General features: G+C 42.6%; 1 protein-coding gene across 1 annotated transcript in view; it reads right to left on the bottom strand.

Annotated features, from left to right (window-relative positions):
• The window catches only part of CPS1 (carbamoyl-phosphate synthase 1), a gene marked incomplete at both ends in the record, with an annotated part of 98,185 nt that overhangs the window by 50,735 nt on the left and 24,666 nt on the right, over nt 1-22,784 (bottom strand). The window contains 12 exons of the mRNA XM_082284632.1: nt 97-215; nt 4,579-4,755; nt 6,863-7,061; nt 8,140-8,350; nt 8,722-8,866; nt 11,427-11,555; nt 12,318-12,475; nt 13,548-13,737; nt 17,916-18,011; nt 18,683-18,781; nt 20,299-20,376; nt 22,629-22,770. Of these exons, the coding sequence (XP_082140758.1) occupies nt 97-215; nt 4,579-4,755; nt 6,863-7,061; nt 8,140-8,350; nt 8,722-8,866; nt 11,427-11,555; nt 12,318-12,475; nt 13,548-13,737; nt 17,916-18,011; nt 18,683-18,781; nt 20,299-20,376; nt 22,629-22,770 (1,743 nt within the window). The remainder of the gene's footprint in view (nt 1-96; nt 216-4,578; nt 4,756-6,862; nt 7,062-8,139; nt 8,351-8,721; nt 8,867-11,426; nt 11,556-12,317; nt 12,476-13,547; nt 13,738-17,915; nt 18,012-18,682; nt 18,782-20,298; nt 20,377-22,628; nt 22,771-22,784) is intronic.

Consider the following 22,784-nt stretch of genomic DNA (forward strand, 5'->3'; position numbering starts at 1 on the left):
ATAAACTTCTCAGCATTGACTGCATCTGTGCTTACCATAGGTTTCCAAGCAAGATTCCCAGAAGAACTGTTGTATCCTAGGACAAGGCTTTTTTACCTGTTCACTTCCTTTAGGATCTTCTCCATGTTCGCAATGCTGCGCATCTTATACAGGAACCACTTGTCAATGGCTGTGAGTTTGTGAATGACATCCACAGGGACTTCATTATCCAAGGCCTGCCAAAAACAGGACAGCACCAAACAGCCCCTTTAACACATGCTGCACAAATACAGATTTTTTTTTTTTGCTGCAAACAGGTAGGAGCAAGTATATATCATAAAGAAAAAAAGTTTCGTAGACCAAGCTGTACAAATCAAATGTTCACCTACCTCCTGACCCTGTCTCCTGCACAGAAACTGTGCCCCATGGGGAGTGCAGGGAGGCACCAGCCACTTCTCCCTGTGCTCTGGTTCCAAAAGGTGGCTTCTGTTTCATTGAGAGAGGTAATTTGCTTTTCACAGAACCAGCAGCCAGTCAAGCTGATAGTAGCTAGGCTGGGTGGCCACTGAGAACGTGCTCAGCTAACTACAGGGAGCCACATTCAGGCTGCAGTGACCAATCCTCCATCTGCACCTATTACCACTCAAGTTGCCTAAATCTCAGGCCCACTGCCAAACTCCTAGCTGCAAATGTAAAACAGGAAGGTCCGGATTCTCAGCTGTGAAGGAACTTTTTGCTTTGGAGCATAAATCTTGATATACCCTTGAAATGCAGGGCTGAATCAAAGCATGTGGCCTTACATTACCTCTGAAGCAAGGGAAAGTCAGGGCCTGGGTGATGCTTGCAGCTACAGCATAGCTCTAGCTTCTCTCACTCTACCTCAAGATAATGTCAAGACCATTCAAATTTCCCTGCATTATCTTGCTGCGGTTATTGATGGGGTTTTTTTTAAATCAATTATTTACAGCCATGGGGTAAAAAGGAACCCCACAGAGGTATTAGTCATAAGACAATGGGTTACAAAACATCATAGTATTAAAAAAACCCCAGCACCTCAGAAAGCCTTCAATATGATGTATTTTCTATTAATGCAATTTCTTGGGTCTCACCAGTCATGTACAGTTACAACTCTCCTGATAAAGCAACTATAATCAACCATAATGATAATGCCAGCACAGTATCTTTGCTGAGCTAAAGTAATCAGGCTCATTAATTTCTTATCATGCTTAATTGTTTTCTTGCAGGGCAGCATCCCTGGAACAAAGTCAGAGCAATGCCATTGAACAAAATTCCAGAACTGATCCAGGAATGAGCTTGGTCCATTGCACCCCAGCATTATTCCCCCGAGTTACCAAACTTGGGCACAATGTTGGTATCATCACCATGTGCTTCAGCAATGGGGAGACCTTCTGCCAGCTCAGAGAAACAGGAGGCACCACCCACATGGCTAAGGGATAGGTGGCAGCTCTCTGCAAAATACTGACACCACCTCCTGCCTTTTCTAAAGAATTCACAGGCAGCTTGCCTGTGTCTCCCTCTTGAAATTATCCTCTTGTTCACAACTGCTCACTGGAATATCCTGTGTGCTCACAAGCAGTGGTGAAAACCTCTGAAGCATATTTTGCTCCTTTAGAGTAGCCAGTCACATACTGAGTCTTCGGCTCATGCTTGGCACCCAACAGTCACTGCTCTTCCCAATGCCTGCAGTGGGAAGCCTGGGGCCCTCACAGCAGTCCCTGAGCACTGGCAGTGACAAAGCTGGGCTTCTCAGACATTTCTGGGTACACTACTGGTATGAGGCAACTGGTAAGGGGTCCTTCCCATCCTGATTCCTTAGTGCTTGGAGGGTGAGGTCACGTTGCCACATTAGTGGGATGTGAGCAGGTCATTTTTTCTGTCCATCTATTTTTACAAAACACGTGCAGACTTGCACATCTTGAGGATCTCCAAGTTCCATTCAATGGTCCCTGAGCCACACATACACACACAGGTATCATGAACACATACTCTTAAGCTGCTTAGGACACTTTATTTAAAAAGTCCCAGGGATCTTCAAAGAAAACTGAAAAAAACATATGCCTTCCACTCATTCATCAGAGGAGGAGTAGAGAAAATCAACCATCTTCATCCCTGTCAAACAAATTTGGAGACTGGGAGAGAAGAATGAGTTTGTAGACATTTCTTGCTCCCTATCACCACACTCCAGGGGCAAATCAAGTTTCCAGGCAATCAGGTAGAATTTGTTCAGAGAGGCCCTGAACTCTGATGGCTTTCCCCTCTTCAAACTTACATGAAGGAGTACAGCTGAAACACGCCATGGAAGCAGGAGGAGAGAGCCACAGCAGGACAGTGTGACTTTAGAGCCTGTTCAACTTCAAGAGCATCCCGTCCAGTAGGGACTGGTCCATACTGGGAAGCCAATAGGTTTACAGGACTGCCTTCACACCAAGAGCCATGGAGCAAGCCTGGCCTCCAGGCCAAGCAACAGAGGGCAGCCTATGCTTTCTCTAGGGCCAGCGCCCTTGGTCCATCCTGGCTCTTCGTCAAAGAAAGTATTTAGCTGCCTGTGGACAGCAGCACAAGTGCAAACTACACCTCTGTAGTGTGGACAACTAGGAGACCAGGACCCTGGTGTGGAACAGAGCATGCATCGACTCCACAGCCTAAGCCTTCTGAGGCCACTTGTCTACAACCTTAAGAGGAGCATAAAACACCTGACACAACCTGAGCATCCCTGCTCATCAGGCTGTTCCATCCTTGCAGCACTCCCACTGTGGCCAAGGAACAAGTCTCATCTATGTCAGCCTCTCTCCTGTGCCTTCTTTTACATGACAACAGGGAGCCCCATTACAACAGCAGTAGCTCTGAATGGCAGCTGAAATCCCTTTCCTTGCACCTGAACAGTCACTGTTGTCATCATCCAACAGGCAAAGGAGAGAGAAAAAGTAAAAAGCCTTGGAGGGCTGACTAGTGTGATTGGAGGTGGGAGAAGACATATAGAATATAACAAAGCTCCATCCTGTTTGAAAGGGAGCTGATGGCTAATGGGGGCTTACCGTTGGTTTTTAAATGTCAACAAGCTGGGAAGGGGTTTTCATGCAGACAGCTCCAACTGCCAGAAGCACCTCTTACTTACACTGCTTGCCTCAGTTATTAATGGGGATGAATTAGTGCACTTCGCTGGGGAGAGGCAACTCTTTATAAGGAGGGACTAGGAGTTTGATTTTGCTTTTTCCAACAGCTCCCAGTGAAAATACGAGCATCTGGGAACACCCAGTGTTCAGTGGGGCCCAAACTCACCTTCATCTCCCCAGATTCCCTGTGTTAATATGGGTCTAAGTTTAATCCTTCATAAAAGCTCTCTCAGAGATACAAGAAGTAAGATTTTTCTTTCAGTCACAAGAAAAAGGCTGTAATAAAGACCAAACACAGCTGCTGAAGGATGAAGACATGCGTTTCCCCAGCTTGAAAAGCAAGAGAGAACAGCTGGACAAGCCACACATTTATAGAACACCTTATGATTTTTCTTCAGGCCATTTATAGAGGAACAGCTCTGTGAAAACCTTTTAACTAACACAGCACAGGCTCAGCTCCTCACTCATGTGGAGGTGTAACGAGATGTACCTACACATGAGTACGAAGGGCTTAAAGACTCCACCACACGAAGTCAGGGGCACAAAAGAGTAATTGGGAATTCCCTGCCAGGAAAGTTTGCAATTTTAAAAAAATCAAGCCAACAGGTAAGCAGGAGCTGTAAAAGACAGCTGTTCCCTCTTCTTCACAGAGGGTATGGACAGGTGGACATGTTACCTGCAGCAAAACCAAAGAGTGAAATTGCACCTACCTTCTAAAGTAACTAACACATTTATCACGTGATATACACAGGCAAACACTGAGGAGATGAAGGAAGAAATAAATTCGCACCCTAGTCCCTCTAGAATAACACTCCCCATTACACAGACACCTTCAAGGCTGAAGTGATTTGACCAGTGTGACAGGAGAGGGCTTAAAAGAATGCTACAGGAAGCTAAGCCAGTTTCAAAGAGCAGTGGATTTCTTGTCTGTGGAATTTAACATAGAGTTGTGTAGTTCTTTTAGTTTCAAGCCCATACCAATGCAACCGTTGCAAGTAGACAGTGCTCTCACACACTGCAGCTTGCCATTCTTGATCATCCTTTGTTTCAGTTCTCAAAAGGATCTTCATTTATTCCTTTGTAATCTGAAAAACTGACCAATTTTGACTGGCACTTACACTAGTGTAAATCAGGGCTGAACACTAGCGAATGTTTAGCAAATAAATATAATATTATAGGAGAGGAAAGTAATCCAGGTCTTCACCAGCACTCAGCTACAAACTAAAGTGACAGGACACAGGAATGCACCTGATGCTGAATGCAATGAGCACAGGCTAAGATTGTACCACCAAAAGGCAAACACGTTACCAGAACACGGAAGATGCAGAAAGCGTAAGCAAGGATCCTACTCAAAGCAGAGGGAAGAAAGGGAAGGAAGAATACTCAGCCTTTGTCACCTCAGTTGACCCAATCCGGTAGATCCAATTCAAGGGACGTAGGTCAAGGTTTTTCTATCTTTTGTTACCTTGGCTATTGCATATATCCGAGTGCTGGATGGCACAGAGAGCTCCTTCTGGAGATCTACAATGGCTGGCCAGGCTTTATTCATAGGCAGATGTGAAATGAAGCCATCTACTGAGGGGTGGCACATCCTCAGGGCCTTTTGGAAGCTCTCTTCAAACGTGCGTCCGATAGCCATGACCTGTAAGGGAGAGCACATCCACATGAGCTACAGTGAGACAAGCCTGGCTGTGCCCTGAGTAACAGAGTGGAGAAAGTTCCAACCACACAGACAAGCACACAGAAACATGGCAGCCTTTGGACTCCGATCTAAGGTAGTCCTGCTGGCTGTAAGGTGCAGCTGACTGAGCCTTGGTAGCCCCATTTCTAGATCTGACTCTGCTCATGGTATCAATGGGGAGTTCCAGTCAAGCGACTGCTTTTGGTTTCCATCTCCCTGTCTGTAGCACACAGGAGGATGCTGCTCTCCTCTGTAAACTGCTTTGAAGCACTCTGGTAGAGGGAAACATTATGCAGCAGCATGGATATAGTAATACAAAAGAATATTTCTGTTTAACAACCTGTTAGAGATAGAAACTCACAGTGGGAATTTTAAGGTTCAGGAGAAATCTGCTCCTCTTCCTTTCAATTACATTTAACAGTAACTCTCCCCTGTGAGGGCCCTCTTAAACAATTACTCCTCCTTGGCATAGCAGCACTGGGGCTTCCCTCCTTCAGTCTTGACATCATATCTAATAAGAAAACAAGCCTTTCTGTCTAGAAATCTGTGAGGTAACAGAGACCTTTCTCAAACTTTTACATTTTTATTTCCCAGTGCAGTGAAACCCTAACAGCATAAAAATCTTCTCAAACACAATGCTGAAAAATGTCAAAAGAAGAAATAACGTCATTTTCTCACAGCTCCAGGCCCACTGCCCAGCACAACAGAGCTCAGGAAAAGCCAGGCCAGGCCAAGCCAGGCCAGACTGTCCAATAAATAAAAATGCAGTAGGTCCTGTGATCTGGCTTCAAGTTCAGGCCTGGGGAGATGACTGTGCCATACTAATAGAGACACAATGGCAAGAAACTGTTTGCTTCAAAGACTCCCTCTCCAGGTCCTGCAGATTAACCTTCTTTCTCAGTACCTCCACCAGCTGCAAACTGCATCCCTGGAGCTTCTCCATCCCTGCTTCAGTTCACCTGCACTGTTAGAGCACTGACTCTCCCTGTATTTCTGTCCTGCCTTTACCCAGCATTCTGCCTGGAAAAGGACACAGGTTTAGGCACTTCTGTGACATATGAACTCTGGAAGGACTCAACATTGCCTTCTGTAAATGTGTATGGCCAGGAAGTGTCCACAGCTGATGGTGCACAAGGCAACTGTATTTCGGAACTCCAGTTCTACGGAACAGTCCCAAAACCCCTAAGGAGAGAGGGTTAATATCAGGAAGCATCATCTCACTGAAAACGAAAAACCCACCTCATCACCATTAAAAGCCAAAAGTGCCAATGGAAAATCAAATTCTAATTAATCTTTCCAGTTCTGATGAAGGCTTCTTATCTAATGGCAACAATGACATTAGGAAGGTCTTGCATGCAAAAATAATTTAATAAAATAGCTATTCGAAAAGGCAGCTGAAAAAATGCACAAATACTTATTTTTGCTTTTATTTTAACTGATAGGTAATTAATAACTAATTAAGTGGGTAATTTACCAATTTTGTTTCATTTTCCCCCTCTTAAAATGTGGTCTGAAAATACTGTTACTGTCCAGACACCTTAAAATCTGATGTAAGAGACTTAATCTGTAAAAGAAATCAAAACTTGAGAGCAAGATGATAATTTGTGTTTGGATTTCAAGAGAAGAAGTAGGCTGAGATCTGGCATATGGTTTTAACACAGGAAAAATAACTTGGAAAGAACTGAAAGCTGTGGCTCATGGGCACCACTGAAAATCTTAACACACTACTACTGGTGAAATTATACTGTAATTAACCACCACTACAGAACCTCAAACCAAAAAATAACTCTAAGAGCCCTGGAGTGAGTGTTAAGAAAAGTCAACCCCAGTTGATCCATAGTGATCTCTTCCTTTAGGAATCAAGCCATTTATGAATCCACATTGTGATATCCAACATTACACAGTCCTAACTCATTTCCATTAATTGTAGTACTGGATAAAAATTATTTAAGCTTACTATATGAGTTCAGATTCATTAGGTCCTTGAAGATAGATGTTCTGAGGGTTTCCCAGAAAGAGAAATGGCTTTCCCAAGTGGTGAAATGGAAGGTGAGAGTCTTGAACTCACCTCTCCCACACTCTTCATGGAGCTCCCAATCTGGTTGGAAGTGTGCTGAAAACGGTCCAGATCCCAGAGGGGTATCTTGGTCACAATGTAATCGAGGCTGGGCTCAAAGCAAGCAGAGGTTTTTCCTGTTACTACATTCTTGATTTCTGGCAAGGGAATCCCCAAGGCAATTTTGGCAGCAATGAATGCTAATGGATACCTGTCAGAGAGGAGAAGTAGAGAACAGTAGAGTGGAAAGTACTTTGCTTTGGCAAATCCCAGGAACAGATCCAATTAAACAGATGTGAGGTGACCGTCCCTCCTCAACACAATGGAAGGCTCCTGAGCTCAAACACAGCAGGACCCACCCAGCCTCCTACCTCAACACATTGCAGAGCTACTTCCTTAGATCTGGGACTTGCTTTTTTATCCACAAAGCCACCCCTTTCAGTAGCTGTCACACCCACAGTGAGCCACTCTAACAGATATGTTTAGCTGCAAATCTGTCATCCAAAAAGAAAACAATCAAACGCCCACTGCCCAACATCATGGCTTATCTCCAGCCTATGGCTCCAGCTACGGCTCTTAAACAACTGTAAGAGTTGTTGAGAACTGCAAATTAGAGATTAATTTGTGCCTCTCAACAGCATCTGCAAAGTGCAATTAAGAAGCCAATTTTTAAACAGCCTGCTTTGACCATCCTTATCTTGATTAGTTTATGATTAGCCAACAAAACAAAGGCAGCTAGCAATGCCATTTGCATCAATCTGACAGACAGCTCATTAATAACTGTGCCCTCTGGGTCCCAGAGATGATTTGCAGACAACATATGGATACAGTGGATGTGCTTTGTAAGGAGTAGGCTCCACCACACATGCCTCCTGGGAGTTTTTCCATTTGTAGTAACAGCATCAGCAGACTGGAATGACCTGGAGGGCTCACTAACCCCACCCTCCATCTCCCAGCAGGACCAACTCTCTAAGGGTGAATCCTAACAGATGCTGACAAGAGCTGTTCTTAGAAGCTTCCCATGCAGAAATCTGCACCTTAATGACCTAACTGCTCCAGAATTCTAACAGCCAACTTCAGTCTTCCTTGATGAAAATGTGAGCTACAACTCCATGTTTTAACTACATGGAAAGCAGATGCCGGAACTCTTCTTCCTTGTAGCTGTCACCTACTTATTTAAATAATCCAAATCCCTTGTTGTACTTCTCTCTTTCTGTTCTGCTCTCCTAAATTTTTTGTTTATTCATTTGTTTGTTCTGTAGCATTTTGGTTTTTTAAAATAATCTTACCCTGTCGCCTTGGAGGCCAAAGCTGAACTTCTTGAGAGTCTGGCATTAACTTCAATGATGTAGTACTCCAGGGAAGTTGGATGCAGAGCAAACTGGATATTACACTCTCCCACAATCCCCAAATGTCGGACAACTTTGATGGCACGATCCCTTAGCATCTGAAACTCCTCATTATTGAGTGTCTGGCTTGGAGCCACTACAACAGAATCTCCTGTTTGTCACAAGGTAGCAGAGAAGGAAAATGAGAAGCAGCTCAGCAGCAGTAAATTGTGGCCACAGAAGTCACTGTTTTTGCTAACCCACTACTAGTAATGACATTACCAGAGATTACAACTTGTAGATGCACAGCTGATGAAAAGCACAGATAGTCAGAAGCCCAGAGTTAGAGACAGGCTGGGGAATCTTACGGAAAACACAATCACAGGTATAGGTTTAGTCTGTTTCACACTCAATCTGGCTTTATTCAGGACCTGAACAGTATTTTTCTAGCCCACCTCATCAATCACAAAGTTCTGTCAATAACACCAGGTAGAAGGGCACTGCATAAAAAAAGTCATTGAGCCACCCTGTGCCCAAGCCTACCTGTGTGGACTCCCATAGCATCAATGTTTTCCATGTTGCAGACAGCAATACAGTTATCAGCAGCATCTCTCACAACTTCATACTCTATCTCTTTCCAGCCAGCAACTGACTTTTCCACCAGAATTTGGTTAGTCATTGCAAATGCCTGGGAATAGGTTAGGGAAAATAAACATCCAAGAAAAAAAAGGAAAAAAAAAAAAAAAAAAAAAAAAAAAAAAACACACGAAAACACAACACCCCCCAAGAAACCTGCACCAAACCCCTTATAAGACCATACTCCCCATTTAAGACTTCTGTGACTTATCTCCAGACATCCCAGACCAACTGAAAGATGAAAATAAATAAAGTTCATAACACTGATGACAAGCACTTCCTTTTTCTTTCTTTCTTTTTAAAAAATTGCTTTACTGTGATTTGAAAGGCACATTTGAAAATATTTACGTGATATGATGGGGAAAAAAAAGGTTGGGCATGTGTGCTTTCAACAGTATATAAATTACAAATAGAAATATAAAAACATCTAAGGCTTCAGTCATGCAACAGGCATGCTTTTATGTGGGCAGCCCCAAGGACTTTAATAGGAGAATGCTGCAAAAAGCAAAATGACCGAGTGATGGGAGTGTGGGTGCCAGCAAACACTATGTAATTAATAGCATTAATAATGCTGCTTGTCATTGGCATACTAGCCAGAGGCAAGGGTCATGATTTATTCTTAAACAAATGTTGAAAGTATTCCTCAGCACATGAGACAAAAATGAAAAATACAGTTTGTTGGTAAATGAGCATAATCTAAGCAAATACACGGCCTTAATATTAGCAGATAGAAAACATTAATCAATACTCGCTTAAAACTCTAGAAAGTGATGGGCACATCATCAATCCATCCTTTAGCGAAGCTTCTTGTTATAATGCTGCCCATGAATTGTCTCTTCAGTCTGGTCCCATCTGTCATTAACTCAAGCTGTTACTCAAATGTTGCCCTTAGCTCAGTTGCCAAAATCACACATTAAAAAAAAAAAAAAAAAATGGTTTGAGGAACGTCATTTCACTCCTGGCCTAGGCAGGCACTGACTTGGTGGGGATGTAGCAGGAACACCTAACCACTCCTGCAAACCAGTCCTGGCTGCTCCAGTGTCTGGTGCCTTCTCTCACTCAATGAGCAGACTTGGGAGACACAACCTCAAGGCCAGGTTACCTGAACTAGCTGTGTTATCAGTGTTCAGCTATCTGAATTATAAACAGTTCAGTCCAGTGCCTGAAAAGCCAGTTCATTGAATTACTACAGATCATCTTCATAACTGCTGGACAGTGGAAATGAGCATCCAAATTGGAGTTAATTCAACAAGACCCAGATTGGTTTTCACTATAAATTTTGAAATATTGATACTGAACTGGGAGTTGGTGTTGACTCTCTGAAGGACAGGAAGCCTTGCAGAGAGATCCAGATCAATTTTAGCATTAATCCATGATTAATAGGATGACATTTAACAAGTAGAAATGCCAGACTTCGCACTTAGGATGAAGTAACGCCTGGCAGAAGTATTAACTGGGAACAACTCTGCAGAAAGGAGTCAGGGGGTGCTGGTAGGCAGCAGGCTTACTTTTTTAAAAAAACCACAAAGTGCTCATCAAAATCAGATTCTCCTGCTGAAAAGAATTTTCCCACTGAAAAACGTTTTGGTATAAAGCCGTCAGACAGCTGCACTCCCAAGGTTTATGGGTGAATTTCTGCTTCCTCTAAACACAGCCCATGAGTGAACCTGAGTAAGCGACGCATTTCCAACCTCACCATGGATCTGTAAAATGGGGTTCCTGCCCCCACTGCCTCCCCTACATGTGCCAGTCCTGTCCGCTGAGTCTCCCACAGCTGACACTGCCCAAGCAGTGTTTGTTCAGCACTGAGCACACCAGACCCAAAGTCTGTTTGCATGACAGCAGAGGGGGGGAACACAGAGAAGTCATTTGCACATACAGCTCTTAGTGGCATCCGCAGTATTTCTTTCCAGAGATAAGTGAAAGATTAAGAGGCTCAGCAAGCCGGGAAAAAACAAACCCAAGAATTTTAGAAACCCACAGGGATAGAGTTTTATTTCCTGAAATTCTGTATTTTTGACAGGGAAAAAAGCTTTTGATTGGTTTTCCCCAATTATCTGTTTATTTTTCACAGCAAATGTTTAAACAATCCCAGATTTTCTGCAGAAAAAGAGCTGTCTTCACAGCCAGAGACAGCTGGTAGTTGTCAAATTATGAAGTGTCATCCTGCTAAATGAGCTTTTGACCTAGGAAAATTACCATCTTCAGACAAAAACATAAAAGAGGCCCAAGCTTCTCAGCTCTTCTGTCCCTAAGACCACATTATCACTCAGCATTTCAAATGTTTCAACTTCCTTGACACTGTTCATAATCATTTACTCATGAAAGTAGGTGAATATAGGCTAATACGTTACTTTTCAGACTAAAACTGCTGAAAAACTTGCTCAAATTATGACTTGATTTCAATGAATTGAAAAGATCTGTCATTGAGCCCTTTTCATTATCCAAGTCACCAGGAATTATGAAAAGAGGGCAGTTCCTAACCAGGGCAACATTTTACAGATAAGATGAAAGGTAAGGTATGTACAATTCCAGTGTCTATGACATTAGAATAGTATTTAAGAAAATCAGATGTTCAGTTCCATTCCCAGAGTTTGCAGTTCCAGACATACCTTTGTACCAAGGTCCAGCAAACTTTCCTTATCAGGACATATGCCAGACCCCAGACCACCAAGAGCATAGGCAGAACGTATCATGACAGGGTAGCAAATCTTTTCAGCAGCCTTCAGAGCGTCTTCAACCTTAAAGGAGAGGGGAGTACATTTCAGAAATAGATAGCAATTCAGATGAATAAAGTCTTCAATTCTGATTACAAGGTTAACTGGAAATCCCATCAGTAAGGCACTAAACTGTCTGAAGATAAAATGAAAATAATAAAAGTTTGCTTTATAATATTGCCTTTTTCTGCCAAACAGCAGAAAACTGCAACATGCACTCAGGGAGGTGACTTCTGTCCTTCACTATACATGGACTTCCTTGCTGACCTACCATGGACAATGTCCTTACATGGTCTGTCTTCAGAGACTTCAGCATGAAATAACCCCTCCAAAAGACATCCCAGTTTAAGACCTGTTTAATTTCCTCCAGACTCGAACAGACCTTTCCACCAAATCAAATTTTATGTTTTCATACTCCCATCCTCAAGAAAGATTTCAGCACTGCTGATTTGGGGGACCTGGAATCCTAACTCTAAATGGCTTGTATATAATTTAAGAAAAGCACCCCTGACATGTCACATACTTTTGTGCTGCAGCACAGGAGTCGCCCCAACATAATTTAACTTTTCTTGTCAATAGGTACATTAGTTTAGGTTTTCCCAGTGCTTAATTGCATTTTCACTCATTTTAAATCATGGTGACCCAGCATTAATCACCGAGGAGTGCTGTACACACTACAGCATCCACAGTTGCATTCATCTTTCACTCTACAAAATGAGAAATATTTTTACTAAGTCAAATGGGCAACAGTAATAGCAATCACATCTTCAAATTTATCTGATTTACCGATTCCACTGCAAGGCTAGGAGCAATCTTTTCATTTAGCTCAGTTAGTTTATCAGAAAAAAGCTTTCTATCCTCTGTAGCCATGATGGATTCAACTGAGGTACCAAGGACCTTCACACCATACTGCTGCAGTACTCCTTGCTTGAAGAGTTCCACTCCTGCAGAGTAAACAAAGACACAGTTTTGAGGAATGATAGTAGATGAAGAATCATAGAATTAGAGAAGGACAGAATGGTTTGGGTTGGAAGAAACCATAAAGCTCATCTCATTCCAACCCCCTGCCATGGGCAGGGACACCTTCCACCAGACCAGGTTGCTTCAAGCCCCATCCAACCTGGCCTTGGACACTACCAGGGATGGGGCAGCCACAGCTTCTCTGGGCAACCTGTGCCAGGGCCTCACCACCCTCACAGGGAAGAATATAGAAAATTTAGAACAAAGAAAGTATTCAAAAGATATCTGATTAGCTGACAACTTGTCTGAGCTCATCCACAGCTAATTTTATTATTTTTGTCAGAACTCATAACTATAACATGAAATTTTCTGTCCTCAGATCTACGAAACCTGGGATAATCTAGAGTTACTGCTTGGCCATCATCTGCACCACAGAGCAAAGCAGCACAGGTGAATATTGGTGCAAGAAATTAAATGAAGGTAACATTTCCTTTTGATTTCTGCCTCAAGATGGTCAAAATATCCCCAATCCAACTATGATAACTACGATTTAAGATGAAAAGCAGGACATATTAATTACTTTAAAGTACCAAACCCAGCAATTAGATGTTACATTCACAGCTTAGCAGTGACTCACTCCCCCATGGTTGGTGTCTCTGCCTGTATCCCTCAGTAACCTGACCAGTGAGTGAGGCACGTGGGGCTTGGATGCCTGCACAAATAAAATCTGCAGAACATGTGGCAGAATCAGAGAATCATCCAGGTTGGAAAAGATCTCTAAGATCAACAAGTCCAATGTTTACTCAGCAGCACTATGTACCCCTTTAAATCATGTCCCCAGGTGCCACAACCACACACCTTTTGAGCACTTCCAGCCTGTTTCAATGCTTGACCATCCTTTCAGTGAAGAAATTTTTCCTAATATCCAATCTAAATGTCCCCTGGTAAAACCAGAGCCCGTTTCCTCTGGTCCTGTCCCTTATTACTTTACTTGTTACCTGGTAAAAACCATGATTCTGCCTGCCTGGAGTGCCAAGGCACCTGTATCACACTCACCACAGTTGAGAGCAGTCTGGCCACCCATGCCCAGAATTAATCCATCGGGACGCTCTGCCTTGATGACCTCAATGACAAAGTGTGGAGTGATGGGGAGGAAGTAGACAGCATCAGCCTGCTTTAAGCCAGTCTCATTGGTCTGCACTGAAGCAATATTGGGATTCATGAGAACAATTTTCACATTTTCTTCCTGAAAAATTAAAATCTGCATTAAAAATAGGCACATGTGGGGGGAAAAAGCTAACAACAGCAGCAGCACCAGCAAGAAGAGATGGGGCTCATCACGCAATTTACCAAGAGCAGACTTAAAACAATTATGTACTGTCCTGTAAGAGACTTTGATGCCTTTTCCTGGTCTTGAAATCAAGAGTCATACACAGTTAGAAGGGGAAAAGAGATTTTACCTTGGTATTTATTTTAAGGATCCTTAGGTGCACATGTTCAGGTCATATACATCAAAATGCACCTTGCCAAGTCTCCCCCAAAGATTGGGTATAACATTATAGATCTTACTAATTAGCATATCTATCAAAGATTCCCCAATGAGAGGCTCAAGTGAGCCCCCCTCCCCAAGGAACCTTCCCCTGGATGGTTCTATCTTAGTTTACAAAATGTGTTCTGGAGAGGACCCTGGGGTCTGGGGCACACTGATCCCTAGCTACGAAGCTTCTAAAATGTTGAGTCTCTTAGCTTGACAAACAAGTCCAAGAATGTAGGCAAAAAGCACCAGGAATACAGAAGTAGTAAAAAGGTATAATAGGGGCATAAAAGAAAAGGCAAAAAATCTTCATGGCATCAACTTCTGGTCTCTTGTACCAGGCTGAGCTAATGCCAATTCTTTACTTTTGTGCCTGTGAATCTTGAGGAAATGAAGATTCCCACATGATTCAGAAATTTGGTTGAAATTGTTTAACACATTTAGGAGTTATATAGAAGAAACAGGAACAAACTCCACCATACTCATGCCTGTCTTCCTTTGGAAGTCAGATTAAAGGTGTCAAAGCAAAAAATGTAATCAAAAGCTAATCTTTTCTTGCCAAGCAGTAGGTCTTTGAAGTTCTCAGATTTTTGCACCAACTAGTAAAAATACATTTTTTGCTTTGACTTTCTGTAGAAATACTTTTTTGTCCTGGTATTATCAGTTTAAAAATATTGTCCCATAACTTTTTAATTTGATATTGCACATAGTAAAATACAAACTCTGCCTTTCTATGCAAGATGAACGTTAGCCAGAACTTTACACTGCTCTTTCTCTGTCACAGATGAGAAACTGAGATAGAGTGATAATAGATAATAAAGTTTATCTGTTTCCTGCTATAAAAGTCTTGCCACTCTTTAGCTACAGACAGAAATGCACTAGTTTGCTCAGTAATAGAAAAGTCTGAGTCAAAGTGGGGCAGATCAATCCTCCTCACTCTTGAATTATTTGCACATAATGAGGAAACCAACCAAGTTTTGCTAATAATGATGAGTGTGGCCAAGCTTAAAAAAAATGTGTCAACCACATGCAGTAGACATGCGGATACAGGAAATTGTTCTACTGCTTTGTTGAAAAGGTGGACTGAAAAGTGCAAAGGCTGCGGCCTCATTTTTACAGGAATTCATTCTAATCTCCATCAACTTCAGGTAAAACTACAAACAAACACACCATTTGCAAAAAATGCTAATTATAGATGCAAATTACATTTCAAAAGAAAGATTTGCTGTATGGAAATTGTTAAAAGGTTAAAAAACAACATTTCCCATTGAAAAGAGGAACAGTGACAATATTTTGAAAATATTATAAAGAAACAGGCTGGAGAAAATGCTGCAGAAGTGTTGCTAGGATCAGTACAGAAAGTGCAATTTTCCCTCAGTTCACAATAAGCATGAAAATGCCGTAGGATTTTTCTGTGTTTGTTTAAGATTTGTGATTGTCTCACTGCTTTGGGGGAACAAAGAAATAGCTCCCCTGGAGCAGTGGGATTCTCACTCAGAGCTCTCAGTGTTCAGGTGTAGGATAACATTTCCTCTCCTTCCTTTGATAACTTAAAAACTGCCTTAAAGACAGGCTGTAAATTTCTGCTGACCTTTTTTCCCTGTGAAAAGTTGGATTTTTTTTCACTGAAGCACACTTTCCTTGGAAATGTGTGGAACAGGGGAGGGAAAGAAGATATAAAATCCTTATGGAAAATATTTTGGATTTAGACAAATGATCCTTAACCGGTTAGTTTCCACGGTGGTGGTGAGGGAAAAGACCAAAACATTCTTCTCTAATAAATGTATTCAGAACCTCATGGTTACAATTCTGTCAAAACAAATGGGGGAGGGAAAAGTTTATCACTTTCCAACAAGCTGGACTGTCTGCACATCTCAACTCTTTCTTCTCTGCTTATCTTTGACAAGGTATCTTAAAGACCAGCTAGCAGTGATGATGAGGATGACTAATGACAGAATTAATGCTCACTGTGCTGAGAGACATGTTTCACTGATATCACATCATTCTGGCCCAATTGCTTGGGATGTTAGATTTTAATCCACATGCTCTTGCAACCCTTTCCTTCAACTTCTGCCTTTTTCAGTTTTTTATAAACACACAGAACTCTGCATAATGGTCACCTGTCCTGATGGAGACATTTGTTACAACTTGATTAAAGCAATGAATTAGTAATACTCCAGAAGGGTTCAATTTCTCTTTTTGTGTAATATCCACCCATATTCAGCTCAGTTGGGATAATCCCCACAGAAGGTAATCCAGAAGATTTTTGAGGTGATCACAAGCCAGTCTGTTGTTCACAGATGCTTCCAGGCCTTGCTCTTCAGGGGTTGTTCCTGCCTTTGATGAACATTTTTGCAGATACAGATTTACTGAGTGTGGAAGTACCATCTCCTCAAGATTTTAGTCTTTAAAAGAAGCACCCATTTAACTGTCCAAGGCTGAATATTAGTATCATCACCTTCTTATAATGAATCAGCATCTGAGAGCCAAGCAAGAGCAGCAGCACAGAGCAGAATGAATCAGAACATCAGCACAGAGAATCTGTGTTGATTCATAACAAAAAATAAAACAAAATGAAGAAGTCTAAGGGGAAAGAAATCTCTCTTGTCTCCTGTTAACTGTCCATTCTCTCCCAGCCATGCTCTGCTGCTTTCCTTGGCAGGGCTGACCAGCCACTCCTCTCTCACATTCAACCCTAAGTGCCTCTGCCAAAGGCAAGGTCAGGAAGGGCAAGTTCTGCCTCTGGAATGGCTGATCAGCCTACAGACCACAGCAGCTCTTGGGTGGCCATGTGAAGGGGAAGGGCACTGTGGGATGTCAAGCTGGGGAGATTTATCACTAAAAAAACCCGCTGTTTTCCACAAACCCAAGCTTTGAAGGACAAAAGAGGGAGGGGAAAAAAATCCTTTCCAAATGGGTCATTATTGACTCTCTCCAACTCTGGCATCCTCCCCTCCTGACTTGTACTTGTCTCTTGATGATGTGGTCAGTTTGAACTAGTAGCCAGCAATAGCAATGCAGTACACAAACAACACACATGCAATACAAGATGTGTTGCAACATGGGGACGAACCCAGAGCAGCCCCAGATGATATTTAACATTACTGAAACCGATTTTTTTGTTCCTTCAGTCCAGGGTCAGCACAGGAATAGAATGTTCGTGACATCAGAACTGCCTCAGAACCACTCACAACCATCACCTCATCTGAAGGCAGCTGCTACTTCTGCTCTCTGTCAGGCTTCTGCAAGTTCCTGCTTCCTCCTTCACATGAGGTTAGACATGAAATTGGGGCCTAGGTAACTCTTACATTACCAGTAATAACCCCATCACAGGACATTCCACCATTCTACTCCTTCTCCTAGCATGAACTTTTGCCCTAGTAACCTTTCTAGGACCTATTCTGGAAACAGAACTTGACATATATGACCTTTAAAAAGTTCATCCCATTTAAAATAAATACCATTTATAAAACCTGCCTCTATTAGGGGTTCTTTTGTATAGCAGCAGCCAATTGTTCAGCTGTTATTGGTTGTCAACCTTGCAGTGTGTTAACATACCACGGAAGATCCAGTAATTTCAGCTCAGGTACATCTGACCATATTCCTCCTCCTCCATTTCCATTCAGTTTAGCAAGCCTGGAGCAACCAGGCAGACATCACAAACTGCTTGAAGACTGCAATGGAAACTCCCAGAACATCTCTCTTTGGAAGATAATTCTGAGTGGTTAACTCACATCACTCAACCAGGAAGTTCACCAACAAAAATGCCTAATTTTCCCTACAGTCATTTATCCTCACCATCTTCCCTGCTCCAGTTGGACACAGTTGGAGGACCAGTTTAGCTGTGAGAAGAGAAAGATGAGATTAGTATTTTCACAGTATCTCCTCACCTTCAAGGCTTTCACAGCCTGTGATCCAGAGTAATCAAATTCCCCTGCCTGACCAATCGACAGACCCCCGGATCCTAGAATGAGAACTTTGGAGACCTGTAAGTGTCAAATGGCATGAAAACAATCAGTCCCAGTGTAGTGGATGTTGAAATGAACAGAGACTGTGCAGCACTGAACAGTCTTAAATTACAGAACATAAGTTTTCAAAGAAGAAGTCACTTTCAGAATCACCTCGGTTTTACTTCTTAAGAGCATTTCTACTGGAATTCTCCCATATATCTCCATTTAGAGAAACGTGTGGCTCATGGATAGGGTATATAATAAACATGTTAATTGTATCATGTGCTTATAGACAACCATGCCTCACTTTGGCTGCCCACAAAATCCAGCTGCCTCTAAGACAGAAAAACTGTATGAAATTCAGCTCACATTAGGAATTTCAGACTTATTTGCTAAGCCACTGAGCACCAACACTATACTGCTGGCACAAAATCTCATGGCCAGATTATCCCAGGGCAATTATGCTGTTATGAGTGTACCTTTCTTGGGAGAACTGCAAAGAAAATACATGAAACATCAGAATTTAAAATTCTTTCAAAGAAAAGGGAGTTAATAACACAAGAGAGGCCAGATGACTGTGTGATAAGCAGCTGTCAGGACTTTTATAAGAGAAGTCTTCTTTGATTTCCATGTGCTATTTCATGCCATGGGTTCAGTAGGAATTAATTAGTTCTCAGCAACAGGCATGAAAATATCTGTACACTGACCTCCACTCTAGAAGCTGTCACTCCAGCCTTGGGAAGGACCGCAGAAATGGTGGTGCCTTTCCCTCTCTTAACCAGGGAGATAAATGAATCAAATAGGAACTAGGAAAAATAAACACATGCATTTATTGCCAAAGTTGAACTAAATATATACCAAGCAAAGAAGGAAAAACCAGGCCATTTGTGAACTCATGCAATCAGCTCTGCTCTGCTGCCTTCAGCAGGCAGGTTTACACCATCTGAGAAGAGGGGATCATTATTTGAAATTTATATAACAACTTTGACATATCTGACAAAGCTGCATTCAAGAAACTGAAGTCATAATCAGGAAGAAAACACACATCATTCATGTCTGTGTGCTCTGCTTCTATGTGGCTGCCAGTGCAACAAGTGAACGTGCATCAAAAGCTAAAACACAGAAGAGCATACACTGAACTATCTCAGGGAGCCATCTGGAATGGTGCCTGCTACAGAGCAGGGTTCTGAGCATGGATAGCTAAACATCACTTGTGTGAAATCAGAATTGTCCTTCCAGAGGAGGTCCCAGGGCAGCTGTCCGAAAAGTGCTCTCCAACCAGGCAGGGCAGGCAGGCAGCAGGACCCTCACTGAAATCAGGCAGCTACAGGCAGTGGAAAAGCTTCCCACCCACCCCACACCTGCCAGACTTCTGCCACACAGCCCCTGAGACTGGCTGACTGCTGGGAATTTACCTGTTGAAGGAGCATGGATGGGTCCTGCAAGCCTATCAAGATAGGCACTATGTTATCAAACCATCCCAGTAGTGGGAGTGCACAGACTTGGAAAAAACACACAGTTGAGTTTTTTGAGTTCTCTGAGATTCACTAGTCAATCAGATTGCTATGAAAGTTCCTGATATCAAGAGATTTACTTGCAGGTTTAATCACCATCGTCTAATTAAGATTAAAATAAGCATTTCTAGGTATTCTTCCATCTTCCTCTCTCAGGAAATGCTAAATAGTTTATTTACGTTCAGACATGCTTCCTCTGCCTTCCACATCCCCTGGTGCTGCTTAGTCATATTGTGTGACTATGCAACCAGTTGTTACAGAATTTGTGTGAAGTCACAGATGGGGGATTAAAATTTCATTTCACTTAGGAGAACCAGAGTGAGGAAGTATGAATCCATTTACATAACTCTATAGTAATTATAAAATTTGAAAGTGGAACTAAAGTGTATTAGAAAGTTAATGATATTCTTACAAAGCATCTGGCTAGTATTTTTTACTGTTAAGACAAAATCCTATTCCTTTTTCAGTCTCTTTTGCAAGAAATTTGAGCCTGATCCTGCAAAGGCTTAAGCACTCTAGTAACTTCCAACACAGAGATAATCCCACCAGGACTCAATACATACACATCATATGAATGGGATCACTGATCCAAAGCACTAAGAAGTCAATAGACCTCTTGCTGCTGACTGTAATTAGCTCCAGATCAAGCTAAGCAGACAAAAAGCCTATACATGACTGGGCCCTTTGCCAGGATCCTGACACTTCCAGACCGAAGATTTAGGACCATCACCAACTGGTACACCAGCTGATATGTATCTGCACCCACAAGGCCACCTGAAAGCAAGACCAGATCAGCCCTCATACTTTACCTCTGTGTCCCTTGGCCCAGGATTTGCATCTGGATAGAACTGCGCTGTGAAAATCGATCTGGTTTCATGCATAATTCCCTGCAAGAATAAAAGCAACTCTCTTAGACACCTCCTGACAAGCAAGCAAGTGAACAGAAAGCCACACCTTATCCCTGTAAGCACTGAAGGCCAAAGGACTGATGTGTTTCTAGGGTTTGTCAAATTGACACCCATTTCATTCCCAGTCTCTTGCTCTGTTAACCCTCCAGGGCCTGTGCAACTCTCAGCTGTCCATGGACTGGGGGGCACAGTGGAGACCTTGCTTTCACTGCAACACCAAACACTGATAAGCTGCAAGCACCCGACAGAGCAGGTACACTGGGCTCCCTGCAGAGGCAGTCCTGGGACTGGGCAGAGAAGAAAAACATACCTGGCAAGAAAAGATCACCTGGGACAAGGCTGTTATGGAATGAATGGTTTAACCATCCCAAGCTGATTGGTTGTGTCATAGGATGATTGGATTTTGGTCACACTCTTGATTTCCGTAATTCACTTTAAATGCTGACACAGGGCCTTGATCTCTGCCCTGGGTTGGGCACAATGTAGCTGGGACTACTGCTGTGGACAAACAACAGCTATGAAGGACCTAAACTGAGTTTAGAGACAATGTTTGTAATTTCAGCTGGAGCCAGGAAAAATGATTTCTCATTTGAGTGGCCTGATGGCACCAAGAAGCATGATCCACTGGAAGATTACCCTGTAGGTAGTCCTCATGGTCCCCAACTCCAGACGGGGGTAGAGAAGTTCCTCAAGAGGAAATTCAGGGAAAAGGAGTCGTGATACAACCTGCTTCCCTTAGGAATGGACAAAGGAGCCCAAACAGTCTCGCGTAGAGCCACAGTGCCATCCAGAGCTGCAGGGTGGGATGTCAGGATAGGACAGGGATGAGAGATGAGCTGAGCACAACTGATTCATTATGGCATGAATTTCTGCTCTCAGAGTAAAGAATTCCATCAGTCTGTCACATTTTCCCTGAATGCTCATGTTCCTTATAGTCACATACAAATATCTTTTCAAAATGTTCACTCCATGGCTTGTCAGTATTTGGAAACCTGTGCTGGCCCTGTCCAGCTGTGATAGGTCAGGTCAGCCACAAAAAATGCTTTTTCTTCTTCAAGCAGAGGAATGCAACAGACTGCACATGACAGACAATCCAGCCCTGACCCTGTTTGTGCATCCCATGCTAAACCAACACGGTCCTTGTCCCTCTCCATCTATGAAGGTTTAGGAGACTGTTGCTGCTTGGGGGCTCACAGAAATATCTTTTTAGCTCACATGAAAGAACATCATTCTACTAGATGCAGAAGACTCATGTTCAACCTTATCACCTTTGTCTCCAAATTCCAGCTAAAGCAAACATGAAAGGCCTGGGAATGAAAGGGTTTAGTCTGTCAACCCAGCGGAAATAAACTCATTTCAAAAATTGAGCCAAACAGCTGTAAATTTTTTGTATCAATGTTTTGTTTGGTAAAATTTGTCTATGTTTAGATACCCTTCTGTGTTTAGATATCCTTCTGTAATGATAAAGAAAAAAGCAAATGACAAACCAAACTTTTTCTAAAATCATCAGATGGGTAGCTTAGAACAGCACTGTTCAATCTGCCAGACTTGATGTGGGGCATTCATACAAAACAAGAGAGAGAGGCATATTTCCATGAGGGAAACTGCTTTTGAAAATACCTTCTCTTCACTGATTTCCTGATAATTAACAAGATTTAACTAACACAACATTGGACATCATGGAAAAGATTTGATATGGGCAATTGCAAGCTTGAGATCTCAAACATGGATGTCACTTGACACTGGACTTCTATCTTAGATCCTGTAAGCTATTGTCTAGGGGCAGCCCCTCTTCCTCATGACTTCAGTCAGTGGAATTATATTTACAATAACAGACCAAATTAGACTGCAATGATATCCCTTTTCTGTGATGGGCAACACAGAACCAACACAACAAACTGGTGACATAGGCTTGCACTGCTGTAGCACAAACCCTAAGACAATGGTAGCTGAGTGAGCACCTCCAGCAGCAGGGAAATCATGGAAATTAATCAGGCTTCGTTCAGGGAAATCATAAAGTCACTGTTGCAATCCAGTGCAGTGGGGCTGGTACAGTGGGGTACCCATCTTACCCTGGCTGTAAAGCAGGGCTCCAAGTAAAGTAGATGGTAAAATCAACAAATTTAGCCTTGATAATGTGAGAGCAAGCTTACATGAGGTGGAAAAAGCCAGAGATCTTCCCTCACTAGAGGCTTCTCTGTGCAGGTATTTGGAATAAAGCAGGAGCTCACCTCATTTGTTTGGTCGTTGGCATTCACAAAGAGAGGCTTCCAGCCAGGAGGGAGGGCAGAGCTGTCAATGGCATAGCTGTGGTTCTGAGCAGTGATGACAGCCTGTCCATTCACTGCATTCAGGACAGGCTGGTTCTGGCCCCTGGAAGAAAAAGG

This window comes from Coloeus monedula, assembly GCF_965178545.1.
Source record: "Coloeus monedula genome assembly, chromosome: 7".
Taxonomy (NCBI): domain Eukaryota; kingdom Metazoa; phylum Chordata; class Aves; order Passeriformes; family Corvidae; genus Coloeus; species Coloeus monedula.